General features: G+C 39.3%; 1 protein-coding gene across 1 annotated transcript in view; it reads left to right on the top strand.

The window, feature by feature from the left end:
- The window catches only part of ST6GALNAC5 (ST6 N-acetylgalactosaminide alpha-2,6-sialyltransferase 5), a 204138-nt gene extending 186901 nt beyond the window's left edge, over positions 1 to 17237 (top strand). Inside the window, exon 5 of the mRNA XM_081491867.1 lies at positions 11972 to 17237. Coding sequence (XP_081347993.1) covers positions 11972 to 12203 — 232 coding nt within the window. The 3' untranslated portion in view covers positions 12204 to 17237. The remainder of the gene's footprint in view (positions 1 to 11971) is intronic.
- The last annotated feature ends 10466 nt before the right edge of the window (positions 17238 to 27703 follow it).

Below are 27703 nucleotides of genomic sequence, written 5' to 3'. Positions count from 1 at the left end.
TGTACTCAGAGATGCACTAAGAGACATTCAGGGCCTGATTTGTGGAAGCCTGATTAAAAATTCACCTGTAATCTAGAGGAGTGGTGCCAATAAATTCAGAAAGTTTCCTAGTCTCAGGCATACCTGCTGACCTGCACATGTATGCAGTTCTGATCTACAAATGGTAAAACCTGGGGTAGGAGGGCATTCTCAACTTGTTCATTAAAATTTAAGCTCGCTTATATCTTCATGTGGGGCTGGTGGCTCAGTGGTAAAGAATATGCAATGCAGGAGACACAGGAGACACATGTTCTATCCCTGGGTTGGGAAAATCCCCTGGGGGAAGCAGGAGCAACCCACTCAGGTGTTCTTGCCTGGATAATCCCAGGGACAGAGGAACCTGGCAGGCTACAGTCCAGGGTCACAAATCAGATAAGATCTAGCAATTGAGCAGGCATGCATGCATACCTTCATGTATTTTAAACCTAACAGCTTCTCAAAGGCCATGGATCTTTAGATAAAATCTACAATTGGGAGGTTAGATGCAAGGATAATGAAGCATGATGAGGCAAACAATCATGCTGTTACCACTTTGCCACTTCTCTCCCATTCTTTTTAACCCAAAGACAACACAGCAGCAGTACTAATGTATATGTAACAGTCAGGTCACAGAGGAGAAGGAAAGGCATGGATAGAACAGGCCTGTGAAATCTTCTTGGACTCATGAATCCCCAGGGAAGACATAATGTAGTAAGGAAGGATGTGGAGTCTGTACCCAGATGGCACAGGTTCAAAGCTCAGCCCCGCCACTTACTAACTTAGTGTGAGCTTGAGCAGGTCACTCAATCTCTCTGTATCTCAGCTTCCTTGCCATTACAAGTGGATGTGATGATAGTAATAGATGCTGCCTCATAGGTTTGTTGGGAAGATCTCCTGGAGGAGGGCATGGCAACCCACTCCAGTATTCTTGCCTGAAGAATCCTAGACAAGAATACTGGAGTGGGCAGGAATACTGGACAGAGGAGCCTGGTGGGCTACAATCCATAGGGTTGCAAACAGTCAGACACGACTGAAGAGACTTAGCACACATGCATGCACATAGGGTGGTGGGTGAATTAAATAAGTGAATACACATAAGTGCTTGGAACAGTGCCTAGTACATGACCAGAGTGAGCGTGGATCCTCACGCTGTTCCTCATCACTTCATGCACTGGCCTTGTTTCCCCCTTTAACAACCTCCATGCAAAAAGGTAGGTTGGATGGTGTTAAAAAAAACAAACTGCCTCCTCAAACCAACAGGCCAGCAAAGGCAGTGGTAGCAGCCCCTTTGGGCATGCCAACAGCCATCAAAGCCGATGGTTATATGGCAGATATAATTATGTAATACTGCCATTAAGATGCCAGAGAGAAAGAGTATGAATAAATTGAAATGTTAATGACTTAAAATGTTCAAGGAAATATTCCATTTATTATGGAAAACAAATGAAAGGCAAGTTAACCTGTCATTTCTCTTACTCAGAGTTAGTTCATCACAACTTAGTGCTCATGGGATGGGAGCAATTTCTGGAATGACGCTAGCAAGGAAGTCCAGATACTGCCCATGCGCTGGATGGAATTTCCACCTGCTCAGAATTTCTGTCCCTCAGTCACCATCCCAGAGGTTCCATAGGTATTCTCACAAGATGTTTTTGGCAAAAATTCTTCAGAAGGATCCCTACCCCGCGCGTCCTTCTGGGAAAAGTGGAGAGGTGTGCTGAGTGTCTTCTGGTGCAGAGGGTTAGGCTGGAGATAACATCCTCTTCAGTCCCAATGCCTGTTTAGAAAGGAAAAGAAGGGAAAGACCAGGAGCAGCATGGACTAATCCCAAGTTCCTTTGCTCTTCACGCCCTGGACACACCCAGGCACCCAGGTCCCAAATGGTGGAGGCTCATCTGCAAGATGGGGATGAGAAAACAAGAATGAAAGTGAATGAGTCATGGTGAGGATTAAATGAGATCATGGATGTAGAATGTTTGACACAGTACCTAACACAGGGAAGATTATTAATATCATTCATGTTATTAATACATTATACTGTAAGAGATATAAACTATTAATAATTATTGATATTATCTTAAGGACTCGAGAGTTTCCCAGAAAGATACCAGGAATTTTTAGGGTGTTTAAAGAATAGGCCACAGCTCTTGCTTTCTAGAGGTTTACAATAAGCCTTGAAAGTGAAAGTGAAAGTGAAGTCGCTCAGTCGTGTCCGACTCTTTGCAACCCCATGGACTGTAGCATACCATGCTTCTCCGTAGCATACCATGCTTCTCCGTCCATGGGATTTTCCAGGCAAGAGTACTGGAGTGGGTTGCCATTTGCAAAGAAATCTAACACAGCAGAGCCACTTGCAGTTAAATGTCTCTTACAAACAGCATCTGCCACCAAAGAATGAAAACACAACTTATAAGTTAATCCTGCTACTGGCCTGACCATTCCCCATTTTTTCCTGATTTTGAAAGAAGCTAAGAACTCTAAGGCCAGCAGAGTACATGTATCATGAGTTCTAGGACTTACAAAAGTAAAATATCACAGAAAAGGTGAGATAGCAGACCTATGTTAGTTAAGCCCACCAGAATATAAACGTCTAGAGAGCAGAGACTTTTGTCTGTTGGGATCATGTTGGAGCCTTGGTACACAGGACAGTAGATAGGTACCATTCTGGCCTATAGCAGATGCATTCCGGCCTATAGCAGATGCTATACCAAGTGAATAATGGCCCTGTCCATTGTCTCTCTCCCTGTAATAAAGCGATGTTTAATGGGTGAACATAGGCCATTTCTGCCTCTCAGAAGCTGTGTGACCTTGAGAAAGTTATTGAACTTCACTGAGCCTTCATTACCTTGGGCAAGTTACTTTGATTATCTACCTCAAGCCTTAGTTTCTATGTCTGCATGATAATGGCAGTAGTACTTACCTCCAGGGTTTATGTGATAATTGCATGAGATAATAGATGAGAAAGGCATGGCACAGCCTTGGTGTATGCTAAGCATGTATAAATTTACCAAGTGAAAGGACTCGCTCATCTGCATTTGTGGATACCCATGAGCACATTTTAAGAAGCTGTCCAGCGAGTGCTAATCGGTCAGTGGGAAGGACCTGGCTCCTGGAAAGGGAAGGCATTGCGAGCATGTTCAATTACATCTGACTCTTTACGACACCATGGACTGTAGCCCACCAGGCTCCTCTGTCCATGGGATTTTCCAAGCAAGAATACTGGAGTGGGTTGCCATTTCCTTCTCCAGGGGATCTCCAGACCCAGGGATCGAACCCATGTCTCTTGCGTTGCAGGCGGGTTCTTTACCAATGAGCCACCGGGGAAGGCCCTCACACACTTCTAAAGAGAATCTAATCATCACTTTCTCATTGCCAAGGAAACTGAGGGACAGAAAGACCAAAGAGTGGACTAATTCTGCAGTCATTTCCATCAGCTTAGCATGGCAGTGACCCAAAAGGGCTGGGACATATAGGGAGGGAGGTAGAGTAGGACAGGGAGTAGAGGACTAAATTATATCCTACAGAGCAGACAGCTGAGGAAATCCAAGAGTGCCTGACTTCTAAGCAGTGTGGGTAGATTATCCCCTACAGGCCTGGAGCTGTCATTTTCTTCTAGTTCTTCTGCAGGTCTGGCCTTCTCACCCCTCCCACCCAGAGGGGCCTGACTTACTTCCAGAGGAAGTAAATCCTAAGGACAGAGAAACCTGGTGGGCTATGTCCATGGAGTCGTAAAGAGTTGGATACAACTGAACAGGCCCATAATGCCTTCCCTTTCCAGCAGCCAGGCCCTCCGCACTGACCGATTACCATTTATTGGCCAGAAAACTTCTAGTAGCCACTTCTAGTATTCCAGGCACATGGATTTCTTGGGGAGAATAATAACCCTATGTTCATATTTAAAACCACAAATGGAGGCAGTGAATGTGTAAATGACCATGTTGGCAGATGAAGGACATGTTATTCAAAACCTGGCAGTATCTAACACTGACTAAAAGTCATGTGACTGGCGTGCAACCGTTTCCTCCTACTGGTGCCACAGTAGCCTTCTGACTGCTCTCTCCGACTCTGGTCTTTGTCTTTCCTCTAGATAACCATCAAATCTGACTCTGTCACTGAAACCCCTCAGTAGGTCTCCACAGTTTTTAGAACAGTGTTCACACTCCCTAGCTTAGCACACAAGCCCTCAGGACCTATCCTCTGCAGCCACTTTAGTCTCATCTCCTGGCTTCTTCAATGGCTCAGTGGGTAAAGAATCTGTCTGCAATGCAGGAGACGTGGGTTTGATCTCTGGGTTGGGAAGATTCCCTAGAGGAGGAAACGGCACCCCATTCCAGTATTCTTGCCTGAAAACTCCCATGGACAGAGAAGCCTTGTGGGCTACAGCACATCCACAGGGTCTCAAAGAGTCAGACACGACTGAGCAACTAAGCATGCACACATCTTTATTCACAGACTCATTTTAGCCACAATGAGGAACTTAAGAAGGAGCTCACCCTGTGCACACCTGTCCCTTTGCCCTTGTCTTGGAATATCCATTCCCTCATTCTTAATCTGGCTGATTGCTTCTAGTTTTTCACTATGGTATTAATGGCTGATATTTTTCTACACATACCACATGCTGGCCCTATGCTTACTGTGAATACATGTGCCATTTCATTGAAACTTGATGATAATCCCAGGAGGTAAACATTATTATTATTGCCATTTTACATATGAAGCTTGAGGACATGAAACAGCTGCCAAAGTTGTGAGGCAGGAAAGCGATGGAGCTGCTATTTGAATTCAGGTCTCCAGGACTCAAAAGGCAAAACTCTTAACATCTCACTCCAGTGCTTCATAGATCCTCCTCCTCCAAGCTTTCCCTGACTTCCTGTCTGGGTCAGACCTCACCTAGGCCCCTCCTAGGGCCTCTGCCACCTCCTCCTCTGCTCACCTCATTGGGTGACACATTCATCTTCTTCATCAGCCTGTGATCTCCTTAAGGGAAGGGGTCCTATCTCAAGCCATGTTTGTATCTCCAGTTCTTGCCACTTTTTCTGGCACATAGTGTGTATTCAGTATTGATTAACTGGGTGCATAAATAAAAACCTTCCTTTCCTTGGCAGTGTTTAGGAGACTAATTCTATATTTATTCCAAGATCAAAAGTGCCAGGTGAGTGAAGAGTATAATTAACCAGTGGCAAATTCGAATTTCAAGGGTCCGAAGGAGTCACTGGTAGCTACCTGTATCATTCTCAGCCAAGGCCAGCACTGGTCCTCAGAGAGGGGTTCAGGCATGAGGCATCAGTCTATTCTGCCTCTATCACTCCGACTGCAGGCTCATCAGTGTTCAGAAAGCTGGAGAAAATTAATGTCATGTCGCACCAGAGACAGCCTCAAAATATATTATTATGTGGACATGGACCTTTAAATCATGCCATATCCATATAGGAAGGCAAATCCATTCTCCCTAGATGGACTATAAATTGCAATGAAAAAGATCTGTTATCATTGCTTTTCAAACTAAGTTATGGTGAGTATTTTTAATCTCATTTTCCATTGTAAATTATTTGTGATAATAATGGGCCAAGCATTTAAATTCTACCTAATAATCTTATTTCTGATCATACTTAACACATTACCAAGTTTACAACTCTCTGTTACCCATCATTTCTTGAGTATTAATTAGCAGAGTAATGACTCAGAGTGATCACTGTCATGGAACTAAATTAATATCTCATCCATAATGTGAAGGACATCTCAAAGGTATCGTGAATATCAGAGAGTTGATTCTGCTAGAGTTATTAGCTAGTGAACATTAATAAAGCTGCCAGCGTAACAGGGCAAGTTCCTACTTGGCAACAGTCCACCATGTAGATGCTTATGGAGGATGGGTATGGAATATAATGCATCCATGTGGTTCACACTTGATGAAGTGAACTTAAGATCGATTGTTGTATTTTTTCATAGATGTTTAACTTTTCCATAATTTCTTCTTTTATCTCTGCTATAATTTGACCAACTCTTACTGGTCACTGAGTGTTCTCATTACCTTCCTCTGTCCCATGGGTGCAATGCTTCTGAGGTGCCTGAGTGGTTGGTAGTGGATACAGGGTTCAAATGATTCACTTGCACCCTTTGATCCATGAAGGGTGGACAGCTACAGGCTCTCAGTATTTCCTGTGCCCCAGAAACACAAGTATTATTCCACTGGCTTCCACCACTTCAGATATGCAGCAGTTTCCTCCCAAAAGAGGCTGTGAAGACAAGAAATGGAGGCAACAGAATGAAGGTGTCTCATTCAGGCCTAGGTGACTCACAGGCCTGAAGCAGCTGTGTAAGAAGGCCTGTTAGGGGAATACTTTCTTCTGAATGCTCTGTAGTATCCAGAGCAAGCCAGTTTCAGAACCACCAGGACACTTGAGAGATGTTGATTCAACCTTATTCCTCAAAGTTTGCCCGACTACCTGCCATGTGGTGGTACTATATACCACGCCGAGAATACAAGTATGTTTGAAGAGAGTGTCTGAGAGCTCTAAAAAGAGACAAAAGCACCATTTTTTCATCAGGATCTTTAGCCTTATAGATAATCCAGGTGAAATCCAGAGATCAGGGTCAATCTGGTCATACCCAGAAATGGAAGTATCCACCCTTACCTGTTAATGATAAGCATTTCATGATTGCAAAGCTTAGCTTTAAAAGACTAAAAAAATGGCACATCATCAACTTCTGCTGCCAGTGATATCAGTGGCTAGAATTGAGTTTAGAAAATGAGCATGGTGACCGCAGCCATGAAATTAAAAGACATTTGCTCTTTGGAAGAAAAGCTATGAAGAACCTAGACAGCATATTAAAAAGCAGAGATATTACTTTCCCAACAAAGGTCCATAAAGTCAAAGCTATGGTTTTTCCAGTAGTCATGAATGGAGATCAGAGTTGGACCATAAAGAAAGCTGAGCACAGAAGAATTGATGCTTTTGAAATGTGGTGCTGGAGAAGACTCTTGAGAGTCCCTTGGACTGCAAGGAGATCAAATCAGTCAATCGTAAAAGAAATCAGTCCTGAATATTCATTGGAAGGACTGATGCTGAAGCTGAAACTCCAATACTTTGGCCACCTGATGCGAAGAACTGACTCATTGGAAAAGACCCTGATACTGGGAAAGATTGAGGGCAGGAGGAGAAGGGGGCGACAGAGGATAAGATGGTTGGATAGCATCACCAACTTGATGGACATGAGTTTGAGCAAGCTCTGGGAGTTCGTGAAGCACAGAGAAGCCTGGGGTGCTGCAGTCCATGGGGTCGCAAAGAGTGGAACACAACTGAGCAACCAAACTGAACTGAAGCTCTGATGTGTCAGGGACTTAACTAAATCAGCCATCTTCAACCTGGCTGCATGTTAGGATCTCCTACAGAACTTTATAACATTATTACCTTTTTAAAAGGGGCTTCCCCGGGGGCTCAGCAGTAAATAATCCGCCCTGCAATGCAGGAGATTCAGGAGATGCAGATTTGATCCCTGGATTGTGAAGATGCCCTGGAGGAGGAAATGACAACCCATTCCAGTTTTCTCACCTGGAAAATTCCATGGACAGAGGAGCCTGGCGAGCTACAGTCCATAGGGTCGCAAAACGATGAACACGACTGAGTAGGACACCATTTTTAAAAAATATTTATTTATTTACGATTTGGTTGTGTTGGGTCCTACTTGCGGCACGTGAGGGCCTTGCTGAGTCATAGGAGATCTTTCACTGCAGCGTACAGGCTCTCTAGTTGCCATAGGCAGGCTGAGTAGTTGCAGTGCACAGCCCAGTTTCTCCATGACAGATGGGATCCCAGTTCACCCCCCGCCCCCCGCCCAGGGATAGAACCCACAGCCCCTGCATTGCAAGGCAGACTTCCAACCACTGGACCACGAGGAAAGTCCCACATTATTATCTTTTTAAATTTTTTTTGTTTTGAAAAAGTTTTAGACTTACAGAAAAAGTTGCAAAAATATTACAAGAAAGTTTCTGTATATCCTTCATCCTGCTCCCCTAAAGTTAATATTCTGGTGCAGTTCTCAAAAGTAAGACATTAACGCTGGTGCAGTACTCTCAACTAAACTGCAGGCTTTATTCAGATTTCACCATTTTTTCTACTGATGTCTTTTGTCTCCTCCAGGACCCAATCCAGGCTCCCTTTGCATTTGCTTATCATGTCTCCTTAGTCTCCTCCAGTCTGTGACAGTTCCTAAGTCTTTCCATATCTTTCGTGACTCCAACACATTTGAAGAATTCTGCTCATTACTGTAGGATATCCATCACTTTGAATTTGTGTGATAGTTTCTCCTTATTAGACTGAGGCTATGCATTACTGAGAAGGATGCCACAGAAGCAGTTGCATCTCATATCAAGAGGTACATGATGTCAAAATATCTTACTACTGGTGATGTTAACCTTGGTCACTTGGGTATGGTGTCATCTGCTGGGTTTACTCATTGTCAATTTACTATTTTTTCCTTTTGTCATTAAATACCTGGGGGGGGGGCTTTATGCAAATAATCTATTTCTCATCTTTTCCCCCTCTCATATTCTATTCATTCATTCATCTTGCCTGCAGTAATTACTGCATTATTCTAATGGTGATTTTCTACTCCCTCATTTTTTCTAGAGTATTAATTGCAATTATACTGCAAGGAAATGCTTTTTCTTCTCCCTCATTTATTTCTTTAATCAGTAATTTACTGAAATCATCATGGACTCATAGATATTTATTCTATTTTACTTTATGGGACTTACAATTCAATACTGCCATTATTTATTTTGATACACAAAACCAAGTCACTTTTTAAAATACCTATGCCTGGGACCCTCTCCAAATCAATTAAACAAGACTCTGTGGAGGTGGAGCACAGGCAGTGGTATTTCTTTAAAGCTCCTCCTGTGCACTAAACATTAGTTCTTTTATCCTCCCCACCTGGTTTCTCTATAAAGAAAAAAAAATTCCTTCTTCACATTATTCTGCAGCATTTTGTTCCCACTCTGGCCCCTGGGGGGCTGATGACAGGCTGCAGCCACTTAGGGAACAAACTGGCTCTGTAATTACCATACCCCTCCCACCTCCACACCTTCACTCCTTGAACATCCCCTGGCTCCCACCAGCAACTTGGATGCCAGAATCCTCCCTTCTACAACAGTAGCCTCCCGATGTGGAAATTCTGCTGATTCTTATTGTTGTATTCGTTTGGATCAGGTGGAGGGAAAAAACCTATAGCAGCTTATAGAAAGTCAGGCTTCAGAAAAAACTCGAGGAATTATAACCGTAAATTTTTTGAAGGAAGGGCTTTCTGAATGGCACAGTGGATGACAGCTAACAGCAGGCTGACAATCTACAGGAAGATTGTTCCTGCAGTTGCTTCGGCTCAGCCTTCCATAATAAATCCCATCAAGCACTCTTCTGCCATTTGGACGAAGTTTTAAAGTGTAGAGACAACCCCCACTTATTTGAACACCTTTGAAACCATAATAACCAAAGATGTAAATTTAGTTCTCCTTTGAGGAGATCAGCAGGGAGCCAGATGTGTTTTCATTCAAAGAGATGGTCTTCCTGAATAAGGAAATTGAACCTATAGTGTCCTTTAGCTGGTTTCCAATTTCCCTCTATTCCTAGGTGCCAAATCAATCTCATGATATTTTTAGAAACCTGATTGTTTCTTTAGTCATACTCATGCCGATAATATGCTCAAAACTTAGCTGAATCAGATTTAAAACCTGATGCATACTGGAGTAAAAGCTTAACCCCAAGTCTACAATGGTGACATGAATTTAGCATGGTTCCCCAAATTATGCCATACGAATCTGAGAGAGATAAGTCTCACAACTTTTTATTTCTTTTTTATTTTCTTCATACTGGTCAGTTCCAACTTGAATTTTTCCTACCACACACTTTCTGTGTTGAAAACAATTTCTAGTAAAATTTGAAGGGGATTCTAATTTCTAGGGCAATAAATAAGTGAAAGTGTTAGTAGCTGAGTTGGGTCCAGCTCTTTGAAACCCCATGGACTGTAGCCTGCCAAAGTTCTGTCCATGAAATTTTCCAGGCAAGAATACTGGAATGGGTAGCCATTCCCTTCTCCAGGGGATCTTCCTGAGCCAGGGATCAAACCTAGGTCTCCTGCATTGCAGGCAGCTTCTTTACTGTCTGAGCCACCAGGGAAATAAATAAGTGAACTCTATAATAACTAGATAGGGCAGAATCTGATGTCTTAATATAAAACACAGAATTACTTCTGAGACAAACACCATAGAGATGCAAAGTATTAACTCAGCATAGCATGCAACCCAGGATGAGGAATGTTTAAATGGTGCATGACAAAAATAAATCTCTCTTCCTGGAAGAACTTTAACCTCAGAGGAGAGGAAGCTCAAAGGTTTATTGCTGTCAGAGCCACAAACTCAACACCCCTCTTGATAAAAGACTTCGATCCCTGACCTCAGTGAAGTTGCTACTCTAAAAGCCATTTGTGTATTGATCTCCTCTGAAGAAAGCGAATAGGTATCTAGCATGATGAGCATCTCTGGGAAACCAAGTTACTGTACTTAGTGTAGAGCTGAATGCTGGGAGGGGGGCCTTAGGGCATCAGGTGCTGTAAGGTGGTTTGCAGGAAGCTGGGATGCCTTTTAAGAGAAGCCATAAGAGGGACAAGAAAAATTTAGTTTCTGCAGCAAGGTTGGTTGGTGAGTGTAGGTCAAAGTAGAAAGGGTTATCTACTGGGATATCTTGACTGTTCTTGTCATTTAGACTTCAACACAAAAGAGGTGGAGTGGACTGCCCTAGAATGGAAACTGGTCTGAGACCAGAGCTCTTAGAGGGTGAGATATTTTAGTAATCCAACATCAGGGCGCCCACCACTCCTCATGTTAATCCTGTTCACATTACCTTTAAGAAAGAGCCAGTATTTCTCCTTTGAGGCAGAATATAGAGACAGGGATATGGAGCACCTGCTAGGAATAAGACAAAGGCCTACTCTCGTGAATAGACAAGAAGGAAGTAAACAACAATAGCAGTTTCAGAAACTGATTAACGCCATAAGGAAAATAAATCCAGGGACTTCCCTGGTGGTTCAGGGAAGACTCCATGCTCCCAATGCACAAGGCCTGGGTTTGATCCCTGGTCAGGGAACTAGATCCCACATACTGCAACTAAGAGTTAGTGTGCAACTAAAGATCCTGCTAAGACCCAGCATAGACAATAATAAATATTTAAAAAAACAAAAAGAAAGAAAATAAATCCAAGTGAGATGGAGAGAAGGGGGCAGGCATTGGTTAAGGGTTCTCTGAGGATGATACATCTGTGTCAATCTCCAGCAGTGAGAAGGAGTTAACTGAGGGGGTGTACCAGACAGGTGACTGCCCTCAAGAGCCATGATCTCGGGGTAGGGACCAGCTTGGCAGAGTTGACCAGCAGAGACGTCAGTAAGGTAGGAGCATAGCAGACAAGGCTGAGTAGGTTAGGAGAGGCTCTGGAGTTAAGCTAGCTTACAGAACACCCTGTAGGCCATGCTGTTAGTATAGCTGGAAGTCTCTGGAGGGTTTGGAGAGGGGTTGGGGTGGGGAAGCAGAATGATCTATTTTTGTTTTATAAATATTATCATAACTGTTTGTGCTAAACAGACTGTATGGGGCAAGAGTGGAAATCAGAACTATAGTTGGGTCTTAGGACTATGTAGTTTCTAAATCCTAAAAGCCTGAATGTCCTACTGCACATGTTTAATCTCACTGATCATGATGGTCACTGACTTTATTTCACAACCTCAGAACCTCTCCATGTGCATATTGCTTAAACATCAGAAAAGCCATTTGTTGAAATTCATTTAACTTGAAAGTGTGGTTTGTGCTTATCAGCTTATTAAAGATAACATCTTACCTCAATCAGTGAAAGGGTTTTGTGGTTTTTTTTTTTGGGTTTTAATCAGTTATTTCATTTTCCTTCTACAGGGATCCTAACCACCTTTCAGTACCTTATCACTATTATGAACCTTTTGGACCTGATGAATGTACAATGTACCTGTCCCATGAGCGAGGACGGAAGGGTAGCCATCACCGCTTTATCACAGAGAAACGAGTCTTTAAGAATTGGGCACGGACATTCAATATTCACTTTTTTCAACCAGACTGGAAACCAGAATCTCTTGCTATAAGTCATCCTGAGAATAAACCTGTGTTCTGAGGAGTGTGTGTGGCCAGACGGAAATCCTAAGAACCCCACTGTGTCAAACATTGGGCCACTGAACTTCCTGAAACACCAGACATGAAAGAGGAACAGAACTGGTCGCAGGAATGGCTTCCTCCTCAAGAGGTACCATGTATAGATGCCTCTGAGGCATGACTACAAAGTAGTGTAGTTCGTCCATAAGGGAAGATTCCAGAATTAATACATCCTAGTGAGTGTTGTCCCTTTCTAAAGGGGTTACCTTAGGAGCCAAATGCGCATTTCAGTGATGCTGCCGTGGCAAAAAGCGTGTAGGATCTTTTTAAGTATTGCCTTCAAAACTGAGACATAAACAACTCAACATTAGATGTATCCCTTTGTAGAAATACCACCTCTAAAGTCATTTTTATATCAAATTGTATCCTAACCTGAACTATAACCTTTGTTATCTGTTGGACTCTGTATGTGTGATTTATAAAGAGCAGCCTTGAAAATATGGACATGATTTCTGAAGAGTACATCTTCACTTTCATAAGCAAATGCTCAATATTTATTTATTGAGAGTTTTTTAGTGTGTGCTAGGCCAGTATTTTTATAGATTATGATTATGTGGTAATTTATCCCTCCTAATTATTTAATCCTGAATAATAATTGGAAAAGGCCCAGAATTGGAAGATGAACTACTGTGTTCACAGTGCTCATTGTTAGCAAGCAACAGTATATGGCTTGGAAATGTTGCATTGCATTTTTTGAACCCTCAGGCTTCAAGAACAACTACGATATTTTCCAACATGCAGAAATGCTCCAAATGACAATATTGAAAACTAAAAACTGTGTTGTTCAAACAAAAAGCAGACCAATAACAGAAACTGAAAGACAGTTGGCTGGGGTAATAATTAATGTAGGTCACTTCATTTAAGCCCTAGTTTCCTCTTCTGCAAAGTGATGTCACTGTACCAGAGGACAGTGACATCACTTAAGTTTCATGCCAGATCTGAAATTCTCTCAATGAGCATCTTGTTGATCTACATAAGGACTTTATACTTGGAATGATGGGGCTCCTGCAGTCGCAGGAGCCTTATTTTAGGGGGCCTTTTATATCTCCCTAGGGGTTTCCCTGGTGGCTCAGACAGTAAAGAATCTGCCTTCAATGCAGGAGACTCAGGTTCAGTCCCTGAGTTGGGAAGATCCCCTGGGGAAGGGAATGGCAACCCATTCCAGTATTCTTCCTAAAGAATTCCATGGACAGAGGAGCCTGGTGGGCTACAGTTCACGGGGTCACAAAGAGTCAGACAAGACTGAGCGACTAACACTTTGACTTTATATCTCCCTACTACCTAGCTCCCCCTTGTGGTTAAAAAATACCTCCTCCCTGGACCCCATAGGCAAAAATCCATCCCCTGATTCTCTGGTGCTTTTTGCACCAAAAGAGTGAGAGAGAATGTATGTGTATTGCAGGGGGTGGGGGGCGGGGGAGACTTTCATACTATTCCCTGTGAGAGAGTGAGGCAGGAGTGAGAACTTTCATGCTGTTCTCTGACTACAAGACCAAGGAACTACACCTCTGTGAATCTGAGAAGAGAACCCAAGATTTTTCCATCACATGACTCATTTATCCTATGAACTATTCAGATTCACTCACTGCAAATCTTATATTCACTGCCATTCCCTGGTCTTCAGGAGTATAAAGGACTTATTTTATTCAAAGCCAAGATCAGCTAGTATGGAAGATTTCAATTATGCAAGTAATATTGTTCAAAAATAGCCTTTTAAAAAATATATCAATGTTTTCTTTACTCATGGCTTAGGAGGAATTAATTTCTCTAATGCCAAGTTTGAAGGCACCAGCAAATATTATGTATGGAGACTGACGTTGTTTTTACGAAACATGACCTGGTTTGTGATTAAAGAAGGTTTCTCACATTACCATCTTTTCCTTTTCCTTATAAAGTACTAAAATTCCATTCTCTTGCACTAGTACTATTAATTATATGGAGTACTGTTATTGAGATCCAAACACAGTCCAGATACTTATATAGCAAAAACAATATTGGTATTATTGTGGTGTGGCTTGAGCTGTAAAAAGTCAATACAATTGAAATGTCTGTCCAAGACATATTGGAATGTGTTCTTTAAATTTTCTTGATTTTTTAAGGAGACAAAAGGAAGTTTATTCCAGCACAATCTCTTCTACAGCACGGACTCTGAACAAATAACTTTATGAACTTACCAAAAATCATAAGAACATAGGCTACATTTCCTATCACTTGAAGAGATTATATTGCTGAGATGTAAATAGCTTCTTTAACAAGTCTTATTTTTATGAAAATTCAGAAAGGCATACTCGGGACATGCAAAAATGTAGCTATATTACCTAATCCAACAATAATCTCAAATGTCTATGTTATCTTTAGGTTTTAGGGGTTTTGTTTTTGTTTTGTTTTTCAAGAATATATAATAGCTCCATGTTTTTTGAAACTTTCCCCTCTCAAATACTCAAAAGAGTGTAAATCAAAGGAATTCTGAAATTCCTGGCTTTGTTGGGAAGTATTTTAAATCTACATGTGGCTAGGATATGTATGTGAGTTTATATTTTTAAAAAATATGGTGTAAATATGTAAGAAATTATTACTTGGTCAGTGGTTTTATTATAGCATTTAAAGAAAATACCTAGAATTCTGATAAGTTGTGCTATTGGACCTGGTCATGAGCAATTGAATTATCTTGCCAAATCATTTCATGACTATCATTTTTAACACAGTGCAACGCCATTAAAATCAGCTCTGATATAAAAAAACTACAAACCATGTTTACAGACCTCAGTGATTTCAATATCCGATTATATTTGAAGCCTGAGTCATACTCATTATGTTATATACCTTTTCCCTCTCTCCCCAGCTGTGTCATCAGCTTCCTCCTAGCTTTTAAGACTGAAGCAACTCAAAGCCATGGCTGGCCCATCCGTGGCGTCTGTTATTTTAACACAAGAACATTTGAATAGAGGCCATTACAATAGATAGCCTTTATGGGCAAGGATACAGGAATGCACAAACAAAATCAATCACTTCAAATGGCCCATAAAAAGAGGAATCTTGCATTTAATATTCTACAGTAAATATTCACCCAAGAAAACATACATTAAAAGAACATTAGGAGGTAAATATTCAGTGTGCTGCGTGGGGCCTTCACTGTGTGATTTCCATTATGGTTAATGGGTGTTTGGTAACTAAGTCCCTGTGCTTCACTAACCCTGGGATGTGCTCCTAAGGGCCAGACATAAAACCAGAGCCATGCAGGAACTTCCAAGATCCTAAGATTGCAGACTTGGAGCTTCTCTCCAAAAAATAAATGAAAGCAAAACACAAAGTCTTGTACTTAAAAGAGAAATTTCTATGAGGTTCCTTAGAATCCTTAGGTTACTACTGGATATGTGAATCTGAATCCAAACAAGACCACTCAAGACAATTACCTTTGTTTTCTGAGGTTCTCTCTGTTACTGATTTATTTGAATTACATTAAAAGTGGAAGGCTATAACTTGATTTTGAAATAAAAACTCACCTCAAAATTAAAATTATTGATTTAGAGGGTAAGGGGATTTAGAAGGAAGGAAAATGTTGAAATTCTATTAGGAATGAGAGTGTTATTTAAATGCATGTGTACCTGTTTAATAAGCCCAAATATCTGCACTTAGGTAGGAGTGACCTCATTTCAGAAATATACCCTGGATTCCACCGGTGTGATGATTCAAGTTGTTAAACAGACCTACTCAGAGAAGAGCCTGTGTTCCCACTCCCTCTCTGTGTTAGGAGGTGATGTTAACATTTACGTCTTTCATTCCTCACCCAATCATGTCTTGCTTGCATCCTTACTGCTTGTCTCTTAAACTTCATTTTGTCTTTGCTGTCATTCTCTCCTGATGTCTCCTTTTGTCTACAGTGTGCTCTTAAACCAGCAGTCTTTGAGGGCTTGTTAAGGTCTTCCTTATAGATTTTTTTTTTATTTTTTATTTTTTACAATATTACCTTGGCTTTCTTTTTTTTTTTTTTTTTATAAATTTATTTATTTTAGTTGGGGGCTAATTACTTTACAATATTGTAATAGTTTTTGCCATACATTGACATGAATCAGCCATGGGTTTACATGAGTTCCCCTTCCTGGACCCCCCACCCACCTCCCTCCCCATCCCATCCCTCTGGGTCATCCCATTGCCCTGGCCCTGAGCCCTTGTCTCATGCATCGAACATGGAATGGTGTTCTGTTTCACATATGATAATATACATGTTTCAATGCTATTCTCCCAGAACGTCCCACCCTCACCTTCTCCCTCAGAGTCCATAAAATTGTTCTATGCATCTGTGTCTCTTATTCTGTCTCGCATATAGGGTTAGGTTTCCTTATAGATTTTTAAACTAGAGACCTAACTGGGGAACAGATTTGGGGTGAGTCCCACCAGGGTAATGGCCAAAGTAGGTGGGAGAGCTACAGGAACAGGTAGTTCAGAAGTACCATCCTGGTTTCCCCAGGGTCAAGGGAGGAGAAAAGGGGAGGAATTTCAAAATATGGGCATTTTGTACTAAAATCCAGACAGCCCCAGGAAAGCCAGAACAGTGGGTTATCCTATCAAAAGGCCACCTCAATGAGAACTACAATACCAAGGTCTTTGGGGTAAAAGTGAACCAACGGCCTAGGTTGTAGCACTTGCCAGAAGATACTTTGGAATGGAAAAGATGAGAGAGTGTCTACACAGCTTATAAACGAATAGGAGTAACCCTTTTATTCCAGCTCCCTCATCCCCACCTATTCAGGGTATTGAGCCACCATAGAAATGAAAAAATTAAAAAAATAGGCAGCACTCTTGTTTCTACTCAGTGACCTAATATTATATGCTACCTTGGATTGTCTTTTGTCTTTTTATGTGTGTGTTCTGTTAGTCTAATTAGAGTGTAAGCTCTTTGAGAGCAGGGACTGCTTTCTTCTTTGTCTCTGTAGCCCCATGCCTAGCACAGTGCCTTGCACACAATAGGCGCTCAATAAAGGTCTGTTGTTGATGATGACATCTTAATGTTGGCCCATTGGATTGGTAATTGGTATATATCCTTCCATGTAACAAGTACAAGAGACAGAATAGGTGGTAAAATAGTTAAATTTTAAGTGGGTTTTTATAGGGTTAGTCCTTAAACCTATAACATTTTTAATCAACAGAGTTGACCTAGATTCAGTAGAATAATATTGCTGAATTCATTAGGTTCACTATGCTGGCTGTTCTGAACTCACAAAATGAAGTTCAGCAAGCTTTGTTTTCTCACTGATAGTGAGCTGCTCTTAGCACAAATTAAATTTAATATTGACAAATGCTATGCCACACACAAAAAAGGGAAAGGCATTTTGGGCTATGACTTCTGTGATTCAACTACAAAAAGGAGGCTAAATGAGATGAGTATAACCTGCCTTAAACTTGACAGCTTAATTAAGCTGCTCAGAATACAACTGATGGTTACTGAAGGTCTATAAAAATTAAGCGTATATTTATCTTAAAAATAAAATATCCCCCCCAACCTTTTGTTTCCATGAAACACATCTAAAATCGTTTCATCTCTATCAGAATATGAGGGAAAAGAACTCTCGAGAAAAGGTGTCCTCAGGTGGGGTATCCCAGGCTCCTGAGTCACCCCACCTGGCCAGCACCTGGCATCAGAAGACCACCTGGTTGCAGAGGGCAAGATGGCATAAGGTCAGCAAAGGCGAGTAGCTGCTGGTTAGGACCTCTACAGGAACCATAACCATTACCTTTTTGAACATGTGGACACTCTGGAATTCCCCTCCTACAATGTCTGCTCTTCCACCTAATTATTTAATTGTGTGATCTCAATTTCAATTTTTAAACATAGAAAAAGGGCTGGAAGACACTATGTGAAACTGTGAAATGTGCTTATCTCTGACTGGATAGGATTACAGACTTACCCATATTTTCAGAAATAATATAACTTCAAAATGTAATTTAATAAAATATTAAGAGAGATGTTATATCAGGATTTCAAACTGAATTCCAACAGGGATGTTAGTAAAAAGCTAGTACATGCCATGGCTAGCTACACATACAAGAAGGTCATTGCTCACTACATAAATCATCTCAAGGATTAGCATCTTTAGTTCTTTGCTATGTAACTAGTTCTTTCATTTCAAAACCAAATACAGGCAATCCATGACACTGAGTCAAATCTTTATAATTGTATTTCATCTACTATCTAATGAGTTCTTTGCACAATGTCATTTTTCTTATATTTATTTTTTCACAATAATCCAATGATCCCATTGTGAAAATAAGTAAGCTGAGACTGGAACAGTTTGTGCATCCAGTCCCCAGAGTGATGAAGGTGAGAGCAGACACACAGCTTGCCATGGACCGGGCACTTTTATAAATGCTTTACATTTATAAATGCATTTCATCCTCATGATGACCAAAATAAACAGATAATTTCTTTTAGCACTCCTCTTTTACAGATGTGAAAACTGAGACACAGAGCTCTTCAGTAACTTTTCCAGGCTCATGAAGCTAGTAAGAGGGAAAGTCAGGTGGACACCACAGGGTCTGTCTGGAATCTCTGTCTTCGTTCATCATGTACTTCCTGGCAGAAACTTAACTGTATAGGTAGCAATTTCTATGAGAATATTTGTCATGTTCTATTATATCATATTCATAGTGTACAAAATATTTGAGATATACCAAATAATAAGTGACAAATCTATAAATTATGAAGCAAACATAAGGAAAATATTGCCATGACCCTTGAAGCTACCTGAATGTTCCTTCTATCGTCTTGGATTTTTGATTTTCCATTCTCTTGGTTTCTACATAGTTGTATTATTAATACACATAGACATATCAACAAATAATACAGTTTTTGTTTTCTATATTAATAAATGTAAAAGTGTTACAACATTGTGTCTAGTCTTTCAATCTTGCCTTTTACTCCAAGATTCATCCACTCTCAAAATCTCATTTGTTCTCAAGATTGTATTGCCATTGTATGAATATACCATAATTTATTTCTATCCATTTTTAGGTAGACATTTAAGTTTCCAGTTTGTTGCTTACTGCTTTTATGAACATTCTGGAAAAGTCTTTCAATACACGTGTGCAAGAATTTTTATGCAGAGTATATATCTAGGAATAAAATTGCTGGGCTGTAGTATAAAATGGTTCACATGAGCATTATATTGCCAGTTTTCCAAAGTGGTTGAACACTTTATACTGCTAACAGTGGTTGTTCACATCCTTGCTAACACTTGACTTGGTGTTTTCAGACTGTAAATGTGTGTCCATCTAGTACGTGTAAATTATATCTCATTGTCATCTCAACTTGTATTTTCTTGATTCCTTATGAGGTTTAGCTTTTTTTTTCTTCTCCATTAGTTATTACCTCATTGATGAAATGGGGCTTCTCTGGTGGCTCAAATAGTAAAGAATCTGCCAGCAATGTCAGAGACTCTGGTTAGGACCCTGGGCTGGGAAGATCCCCTGGAGAAGAGAATGGCTACCCCCTCCAATATTTTTGCCTGGAGAATTCCATGGACAGAGCAGCCTGGCAGGCTACAGTCTATAGGTTCTCAAAGAGTCAGACACGACTGAGCAACTAAGCAAAGCACAGCACATACTCCAGATGAAGTTATTATAAAATATTGGCTATCTTCCCTGTGCTATACATTATATCCTCATAACTGTTTATTTTATACCTAGTAGTTTGTACCTCTTAATCCCCTTCAACTGCCTTGCCACTCCCACATCCCTCTCCCCACTGGTAACCACCAGTTTTTTTCTGTGTCTGTGAATCTGTTTCTGTTTCGTTATATTTGTTTATTTGTTTTTTTAGATTTCACATATAAGTGAAAAAATACAATATGTGTGTTTCTTATTTCACTTATTTGTGACTTATTTCACTAATAATACCCTCTAGGCCCACACATATTGTTGCAAGTGGCATTATTTCGTTTGTTTTATGGTTAAGTAACATACCATTGTACCTACAGATACCACATCTTCTTTATCCATTCATCTATTGATAGACAATTAGGTTGCTTCCATATCTTAGCTATTATAAATAATGCTGCTAAGAGCTTTGTTGTACATATATTTTCTAATTAGTGTTTTCATTCTCTTTGAATAAATACCCAGAATTGGAATTGCTGGATCATATGGTAGTTCTGTTTATAATTTTTTGAGGAACTTCCCTATTGTTTTCTATGGTGGCTGCACCAAGTTATATTTCCACTAACAGTGTACCAGGGTTCTCTTTTCTCCTCATCCTTGCCAACAATTTTTATTTCTTGTCTTTCTGATGATAGTCATTCTGACAAGTATGAGATCATATGTCATTGTGGTTTTGATTTGCATTTTGCTGATGATTATTGATGTTAAGCATCTTTCGATGTGCTTGTTGGCTATATGTATGTCCTCTTTGGAAAAATGCCTTTTTGGGTCCTCTGCTCATTTTTTATTCAGGTTGTTTTATTTTTCTTGATACTGAGCTGTATGAGTTCTTTACATATTTTGAATATTGACCCCTTATCAAATGTATCATTTGCATACATCTTCCCCATTAAATAGGTTGTTTTTTGTTTTGTTGATAATTTTCTTCACTGTGCAAAAGCATTTAAGTTTGATTAGGTCACTTTTGTTTATTTTTGCTTTTATTTTCCTTATCTGAAAGACAGATCCAAAAAACGATATTGCTAAGATCTATATCAAAGACTGTATGGACCCAAATTGGAAGTAAAGAAGTAAAACTGTCACTATTTGCAGGTGACATGAAACCACACATAGAAAACCTCAGACTCCACCAAAAACTATTAGAACTAATAAATGAATTCAGTAAAGTTGCAGGATACAAGGTTAATATGCATAAAATTGTTGCATTTCTATACATTAGGAATGAGCTATGAGAAAGAGAAATCAAGAAAATAATACCATTTATAGTCTCATCAAAAAGAATAAAACACCTAGAAATAAATTTAACCAAGGAAGTGAAAGATCTATAATCTGAAAACTTTAAGACACTGATGAAGGACATTGAAGATGATAGAAATAAATGAAACATTATCCTGTGTTCACAGACTGGAAGAATTAATATGGTTAAAATGTCCTTATGACCCAAAGAAATCTACAGATTTGATGCAATCTCTATTAAAATACCCATAACATTTTTCACATGACTAGAACAAATAGTCCTAAAGCTTGTATGGAACCAAAAAAAGAGCCTGGATAGCCAAAGCAATCTTGAGAAAAAAGAACAAAGCTGGGGCTATCATGTTCCCTGACTTCAGACTCTATTACAAAGTTACAATAATCAAAATAATATGATACTGGCACAAAAAACAGACACCTAGACCGATGGAACAAAATAGCCCAGAAATAAACCCACACCCATATGGTCAATTCATCTACAACAAAGGAGGCAAGAATATACAGTGGGGGAAAACACAGTCTCTTCAATAAATGGCGCTAGCAAAACTAAAGAGCTACATGTAAAAATTGAATTAGAACATTTTCTCCTACCATATATAAAAATAAAGTCAAATGGGTTAAATACCTAAATGTAAGACAAGAAGACAAAACTCCTAGAAGAAAACAGACAGTATTCCTCTGGCCGATTCTTTTAATTGGACTGTCAAGTTTTTTCTTATGTATGGGAATTTTTATGGGACTAAGTCCTTTATTATTACAAGGTGTGGCTTGCCTTTTCATGTCTTGAAGTGAAGTGAAAGTCGCTCAGTCGTGTCTGACTCTTTGCGACCCCATGGACTATATAGTCCGTGGAATTCTCCAGGCCAGAATACTGGAGAGGGTAGCCTATCTCTTCTCCAGTGGATCTTCCTGACCCAGGAATCAAACTGGAGTCTCCTGCATTGCAGGTGGATTCTTTACCAACTGAGCAATGCTTTAGGTCTTAATGGTATATTTTGATTACTAAAAATTCTTAATTATTTTAATTCCAATTTATCAATATTTCATGCATAGTATGATTTGTTTATTATTTAAGAACACTTACCTAGACCAAGGTCATGAAGGTAATTGCTTATGTTTTCTTCTAGAAACTTTATTTTTTCTCTTCTTTCCATATTGTATTTATGACTCATTTCAAATTGATCTGGGTATGTGATGTGAGGAAGGGCTCAAGTTCTTTTCTTTTCCCTTTACAGAAATCCAATTGACACAGCACCATTTATGGTAAATGCCACTTCACTGGTACTTTGTTGGTAAATCAGGTTACCATATATACTTTGGATTATTTCTTGACACTGAGTTCTATACCATTTTGTACTCGTCACATTATCTTAAATATTATAACTTCATAAGTATTGATATCTAAAAAGTATCCAGCTTATTCGTCTTCATCAATATTATTTAGCTGTTCTTGGCACTTTGTATTTCTACATACAATTCTAGAAACCGAGTATCATTTTCCATATTTAATAAAACCCGCTAGGATTTCTCTTGAGATTGTATTAATTCTATGGAGACTTTAGAGAGAAGGACATTTTAACAATATCAAGTCTTCAATTCTTGAGCACAATTTAAAGTTTTCTGTATAGAAGTCATCCACATCTTTTCTTATATCTATTCCTGGAAATTTGATGGGTTTGTTTGGTGCTATTATAAATGATATTGTTTGTAATTTAATTTTCTACTTATTTGTTATTAGTATATAGACTGCAACTGATTTTTTTAAACAGTTTTTATTTATTTATTTTATTTTTCACTGTGCTGGGTCTTCATTGCTGTATGTGGGTTCTCTCAAGCTGTGCTAAGTTGTAGAGGCTGCTCTCTAGTTGTGGTGAGCAGGTTTCTCATGGTGGTGGCTTCTCTTGTTGCAGAGCATGAACTCTAGGGCACATGGGCTTCAGTAGTTGCAGCTCATGGGCTCAGTAGTTGTGGTTCCTGGGCTCTAGAGCACAGGTTCAGTGGTGTGGCACACAGGCTTAGTTGCCCCACAGCACTTGGGATCTTCAACCAGGGATCAAACTCCTGTCTCCCGCATTGGCAGACAGATTCTTTACCACTGAGCCACCAAGGAAGCCCCACAGATGATTTTTGTATGTTGATCTTATCTCCAGCATTAAAGCTAAATGAACTCAGTGATTTTAAGAGTATGTTTGTAAATTCTTTCAATTGTCTTCATGCAAATCATACTTTTGTGAATACTGACAGTTTTATTTCTTTCCAATCTTATATAGTTTTTAATTTGCTTATTATGTTGAGTAAAACTTCTAGTCTAGTGTTGATTAGAAGTGGTAACAGTGGTCATTTTTATTTTTTCCCAACCTCAGAGAAAATGGTTTAATATTGTTTAAATAAAAAATAATGATGCTCATTGTAGGCATTTGGTAGATATATACTTTATCAGATGAAGGGGGTTCCCTTCTATTCCTGGTTTGCTAAGAGTTTTTATTTTAGTGTTTTTGGATTGAAATAAATGCTTATTCTGCATCTATTAAGATGAGAAAATAGATTTTCTTCCTTATTCTATAATGTGCTAAAACACATTGATTTTCAAAAGTTCATAAACTTGAATTACTGGAATAAACATTGTGATGTCATATCCTTACTGTATTTGAGTGCTAGTATCTTGTCAAGAATTTTTACATCCGAGTTCATGAGATAGCTTGACCTGCAATTTTTCTTTTTTGTCCATATTGGCTTTGTCAGGTTTTGCTGTAGAGGTTATGCTGGTGTCATTAATGAATTTGAAAGTGTTTGTTCTTTTTCTATTTTCTAGAAAAGTTTATGTGATATTGATGTTATTTCTTCCATAAGTTTTGGAAGAATTGAAGCCATTTGGAACTGTAATTTTTTGTGTGAAGACATTTTAAATTACAGATTTAATATTTTTAATACATATGGAGTTATTCCAATTTTTCTATTTCTTATCATAGCAATTTGGTAAACTGTGGTTTTTAGTAAATTTGTCCATTTAATCTAAGTTGAATAAAGTTTTTCATAATATGCTTATTCTTTTTAATTTCTTTGGGACATCTGATATATCTCTTTTTATCACTGTAATTTGCCAAGGATTTCTTGTCTTTATTGTAATATATTTGCTTAATATATTCGTGAATTGTTTATCTTTATTTTTTCTTCCTTCTCCTTTCTTCAGTTGAATTTGCTATCCTTGTTCTAGTTTCTTGAATAGGTTAGATTGTTTTTTCAACCATATGTCTTGTCTTGCCTAACATGTAAATACATCTATAAAATTCTCTAAATTCTGATTTAGGAGCATCTCACAGGTTTTATTATGTTGAATTTCCCTTCAGTCAGTTCAGTTCAGTCACTCAGTCGTGTCCAGCTGTTTGTGACACCAAGGACTGCAGCATGCCCTGCTTTCCTGTCCATCACAAACTCCTGGAGCTTGCTCAAACTCATGTCCATAGAGTCGGTGATGCCATCCAACCATCTCATCCTCTGTCATCCCCTTCTCCTCCTGCCTTGAATCTTTCTAAGCATCAAGGTCTTTTCCAATGAGTCAGTTCTTTGCATCAGGTGGCCAAAGTATTGGAGTTCCAGCATGAGTCCTTCCAATGAATATTCAGGACTGATTTCCTTTAGGATGGACTGGTTTGATCTCCTTGCAGTCCAACACCACAGTTCAAAAGCATCAATTCTTTGGCACTCAGGTTTCTTTATAGTCCAACTCTCACAACCATACATGACTACTGGAAAAACCATAGCTTTGACTAGATGGAACTTGTAGGCAAAGTAATGTCTCTGCTTTTTAATATGCTGTCTAAGTTGGTCATAGCTTTTCTTCCAAAGAGCAAGTGTCTTTTAATTTCATGGCTGCAGTCACCATCTGCAGTGATTTGGAGCCCAAGAAAATGAAGTCTCTCACCGTTTCCATTGCTTTCCCATCTATTTGCCATGAAGTGATGGGACCGGATGCCATGATCCTCGTTTTCTGAATGTTGAGTCTGAAGTCAGCTTTTTCACTCTCCTCTTTCACTTTCATCGAGAGGTTCTTTAGTTCTTCTTCACTTTCTGCCATAAGGGTGGTATCATCTGCATATCTGAGGTTATTGATATTTCTCCCAGCCATCTTGATTCCAGTTTGTGCTTGGCATTTCACATGATGTACTCTGCATATAAGTTAAATAAGCAGGATGACAATATACAGCCTTGACGTACTCCTTTCCCAATTTGGAACCAGTCCATTGTTCCACGTCCAGTTCTGTTGCTTCTTGACCTGCATAGAGATTTCTCAGGAGGCAGGTAAGGTGGTCTGGTATTCCCATCTCTTGAAGAATTTCCAGTTTGTTGTGATCTACACAGTCAAAGGCTTTGGTGTAATCAATATAGCAGTAGATGTTTCTCTGGAATTCTCTTGCTTTTTTGATGATACAACAGTTCAGTTCAGTTCAGTCGCTCAGTCGTGTCCGACTCTTTGTGACCCCATGAATTGCAGCACGCCAGGCCTCTCTGTCCATCACCAACTCCCGGAGTCTACCCAAACCCATGTCCATCGAGTCGGTGATTCCATCCAACCATCTCATCCTCTGTCGTCCCCTCCTCCTCCCGCCCTCAATCCTACCCAGCATTAGGGTCTTTTCCAATGAGTCAACCCTTCGCATGAGGTGGCCAAACTATTGGAGTTTCAGCTTCAACATCAGTCCTTCCAATGAACACCCAGGATTGATCTCTTTTAGGATGGATTGATTGGATCTCCTTGCAGTCCAAGGGATTCTCAAGAGTCTTCTCCAACACCACAGTTCAAAAGCATCAATTCTTTGGTGCTCAGCGTACTTTTGTTGGCAAAGTAATGTCTCTGCTTTTAAATATGCTATCTAGGTTGGCCATAACCTTCCTTCCAAGGAGTAAGCGTCTTTTAATTTCATGGCTGCAATCACCATCAGCAGTGATTTTGGAGCCCCCCAAAATAAAGTCTGACACTGTTTCCACTGTTTCCCCATCTATTTCCCATGAAGTGATGGGACCAGATGCCATGATCTTAGTTTTCTGAACGTTGAGCTTTAAGCCAATTTTTTCACTCTCCTCTTTCACCTTCATCAAGAGGCTCTTTAGTTCTTCTTCACTTTCTGCCATAAGGGTGGTGTCATCCGCATATCTGAGGTTATTGATATTTCTCCCGGCAATCTTGATTCCAGCTTGTGTTTCTTCCAGCCCAGCGTTTCTCATGATGTACTCTGCATATAAGTTAAATAAGCAGGGTGACAATATACAGCCTTGACGTACTCCTTTTCCTATTTGGAACCAGTCTGTTGTTCCATGTCCAGTTCTAACTGTTGCTTCCTGACCTGCATACAGGTTTCTCAAGAGACAGGTCAGATGATACAACAGATGTTGGCAATTTGATCTCTGGTTCCTCTGCCTTTTCTAAATCCAGCTTGAACATCTGGAAGTTCACAGTTCATGTACTGTTGAATTTTTCTTATCATTCAGTTAAAACATTTTCCAATTTTTATTGTGATTTCTTCTTTAATGCATATCATTCATATGTGTGCTGTGCAATTTCCAAATACTTGGGAATTTTCTTGAATTGTTCTATTATTTTCTAATTCATTTCCACTGTGGTCAAAAGTCATACTATTCATGATTTCAGGGTTTTTTTTGAAATTTATTGAGAATTATTTTATGGCCCAGAATATTATGTATTTTGATCAATGTCTCATGATCAAAAACTGTATTCTGGTATGGTTGTATATAGTATTCTTTTTCTCAATTTAAGTCAAGTTCATTACAAGTGTGGTCTAAATCTTTATATACTTATTAATTTTTTTACTCTACTGGTCAATAAGTTACTAAGAGAGATTTATTGAAATCTGTAACTATCATTGCAAATTTGTCTATTTCTTCTTCCAGCCTGTAAATTTCTGCTTTATATATTTTGAAAATGTGTCATTAGGTACGTATGTATTTAGGATCTTATATCTTCCTGTTGAAGTGATCCTTTTGTCATTATGGAATATCCCTCATTATCTTTAGTAATATCTCACTCCTTAAAGTCCATTTTGTTTGGCGGAAATATAGCTAGATTTGCTTTTATTTTATGAATGCTTATATGTTTACATTCTCTTCTATCCTTTTTATATTTTTTAAATTTGAATTGTTCTTGGTCTTCATTTGAATTGCTTCTCTTATAAATAGCAATAATTGATTTTTTAGTCTACTAGGTCAAAATATAATAGAGAAGTACTTTGAAATCCTCTAATATGATACTGAATTTCCCTTCTATAATTCAACAAATATTTTAACTATTTTGAGATGCACACAACTTTATGATTGTTTATTCTTCCTGGTGAAATTAATTTTTATCATTTGGTATTAACCACTTGTATTCTTAATACTGTATTGCTTTTTTCTAAACTCTTCATTTTTTTGCCATTAAAATACCTACCTCAGTGTTCCTTTGGTTAGTATTTTCTAGGACTGTCTTTGTGTTCATTCTTTTATTTTCAGTATCTCATGTCTTTATATTTTAGGCATTTCTCATAAACAACATTTTTTTTT

This window comes from Giraffa tippelskirchi, chromosome 5 (assembly GCF_054371585.1).
Source record: "Giraffa tippelskirchi isolate mGirTip1 chromosome 5, T2T-mGirTip1v1.2.pri, whole genome shotgun sequence".
In the NCBI taxonomy this organism is placed as follows: Eukaryota; Metazoa; Chordata; class Mammalia; order Artiodactyla; family Giraffidae; genus Giraffa; species Giraffa tippelskirchi.
Note: the sequence above shows the minus strand (reverse complement) of the source record. Positions and strands in the feature narration are given on the sequence as shown.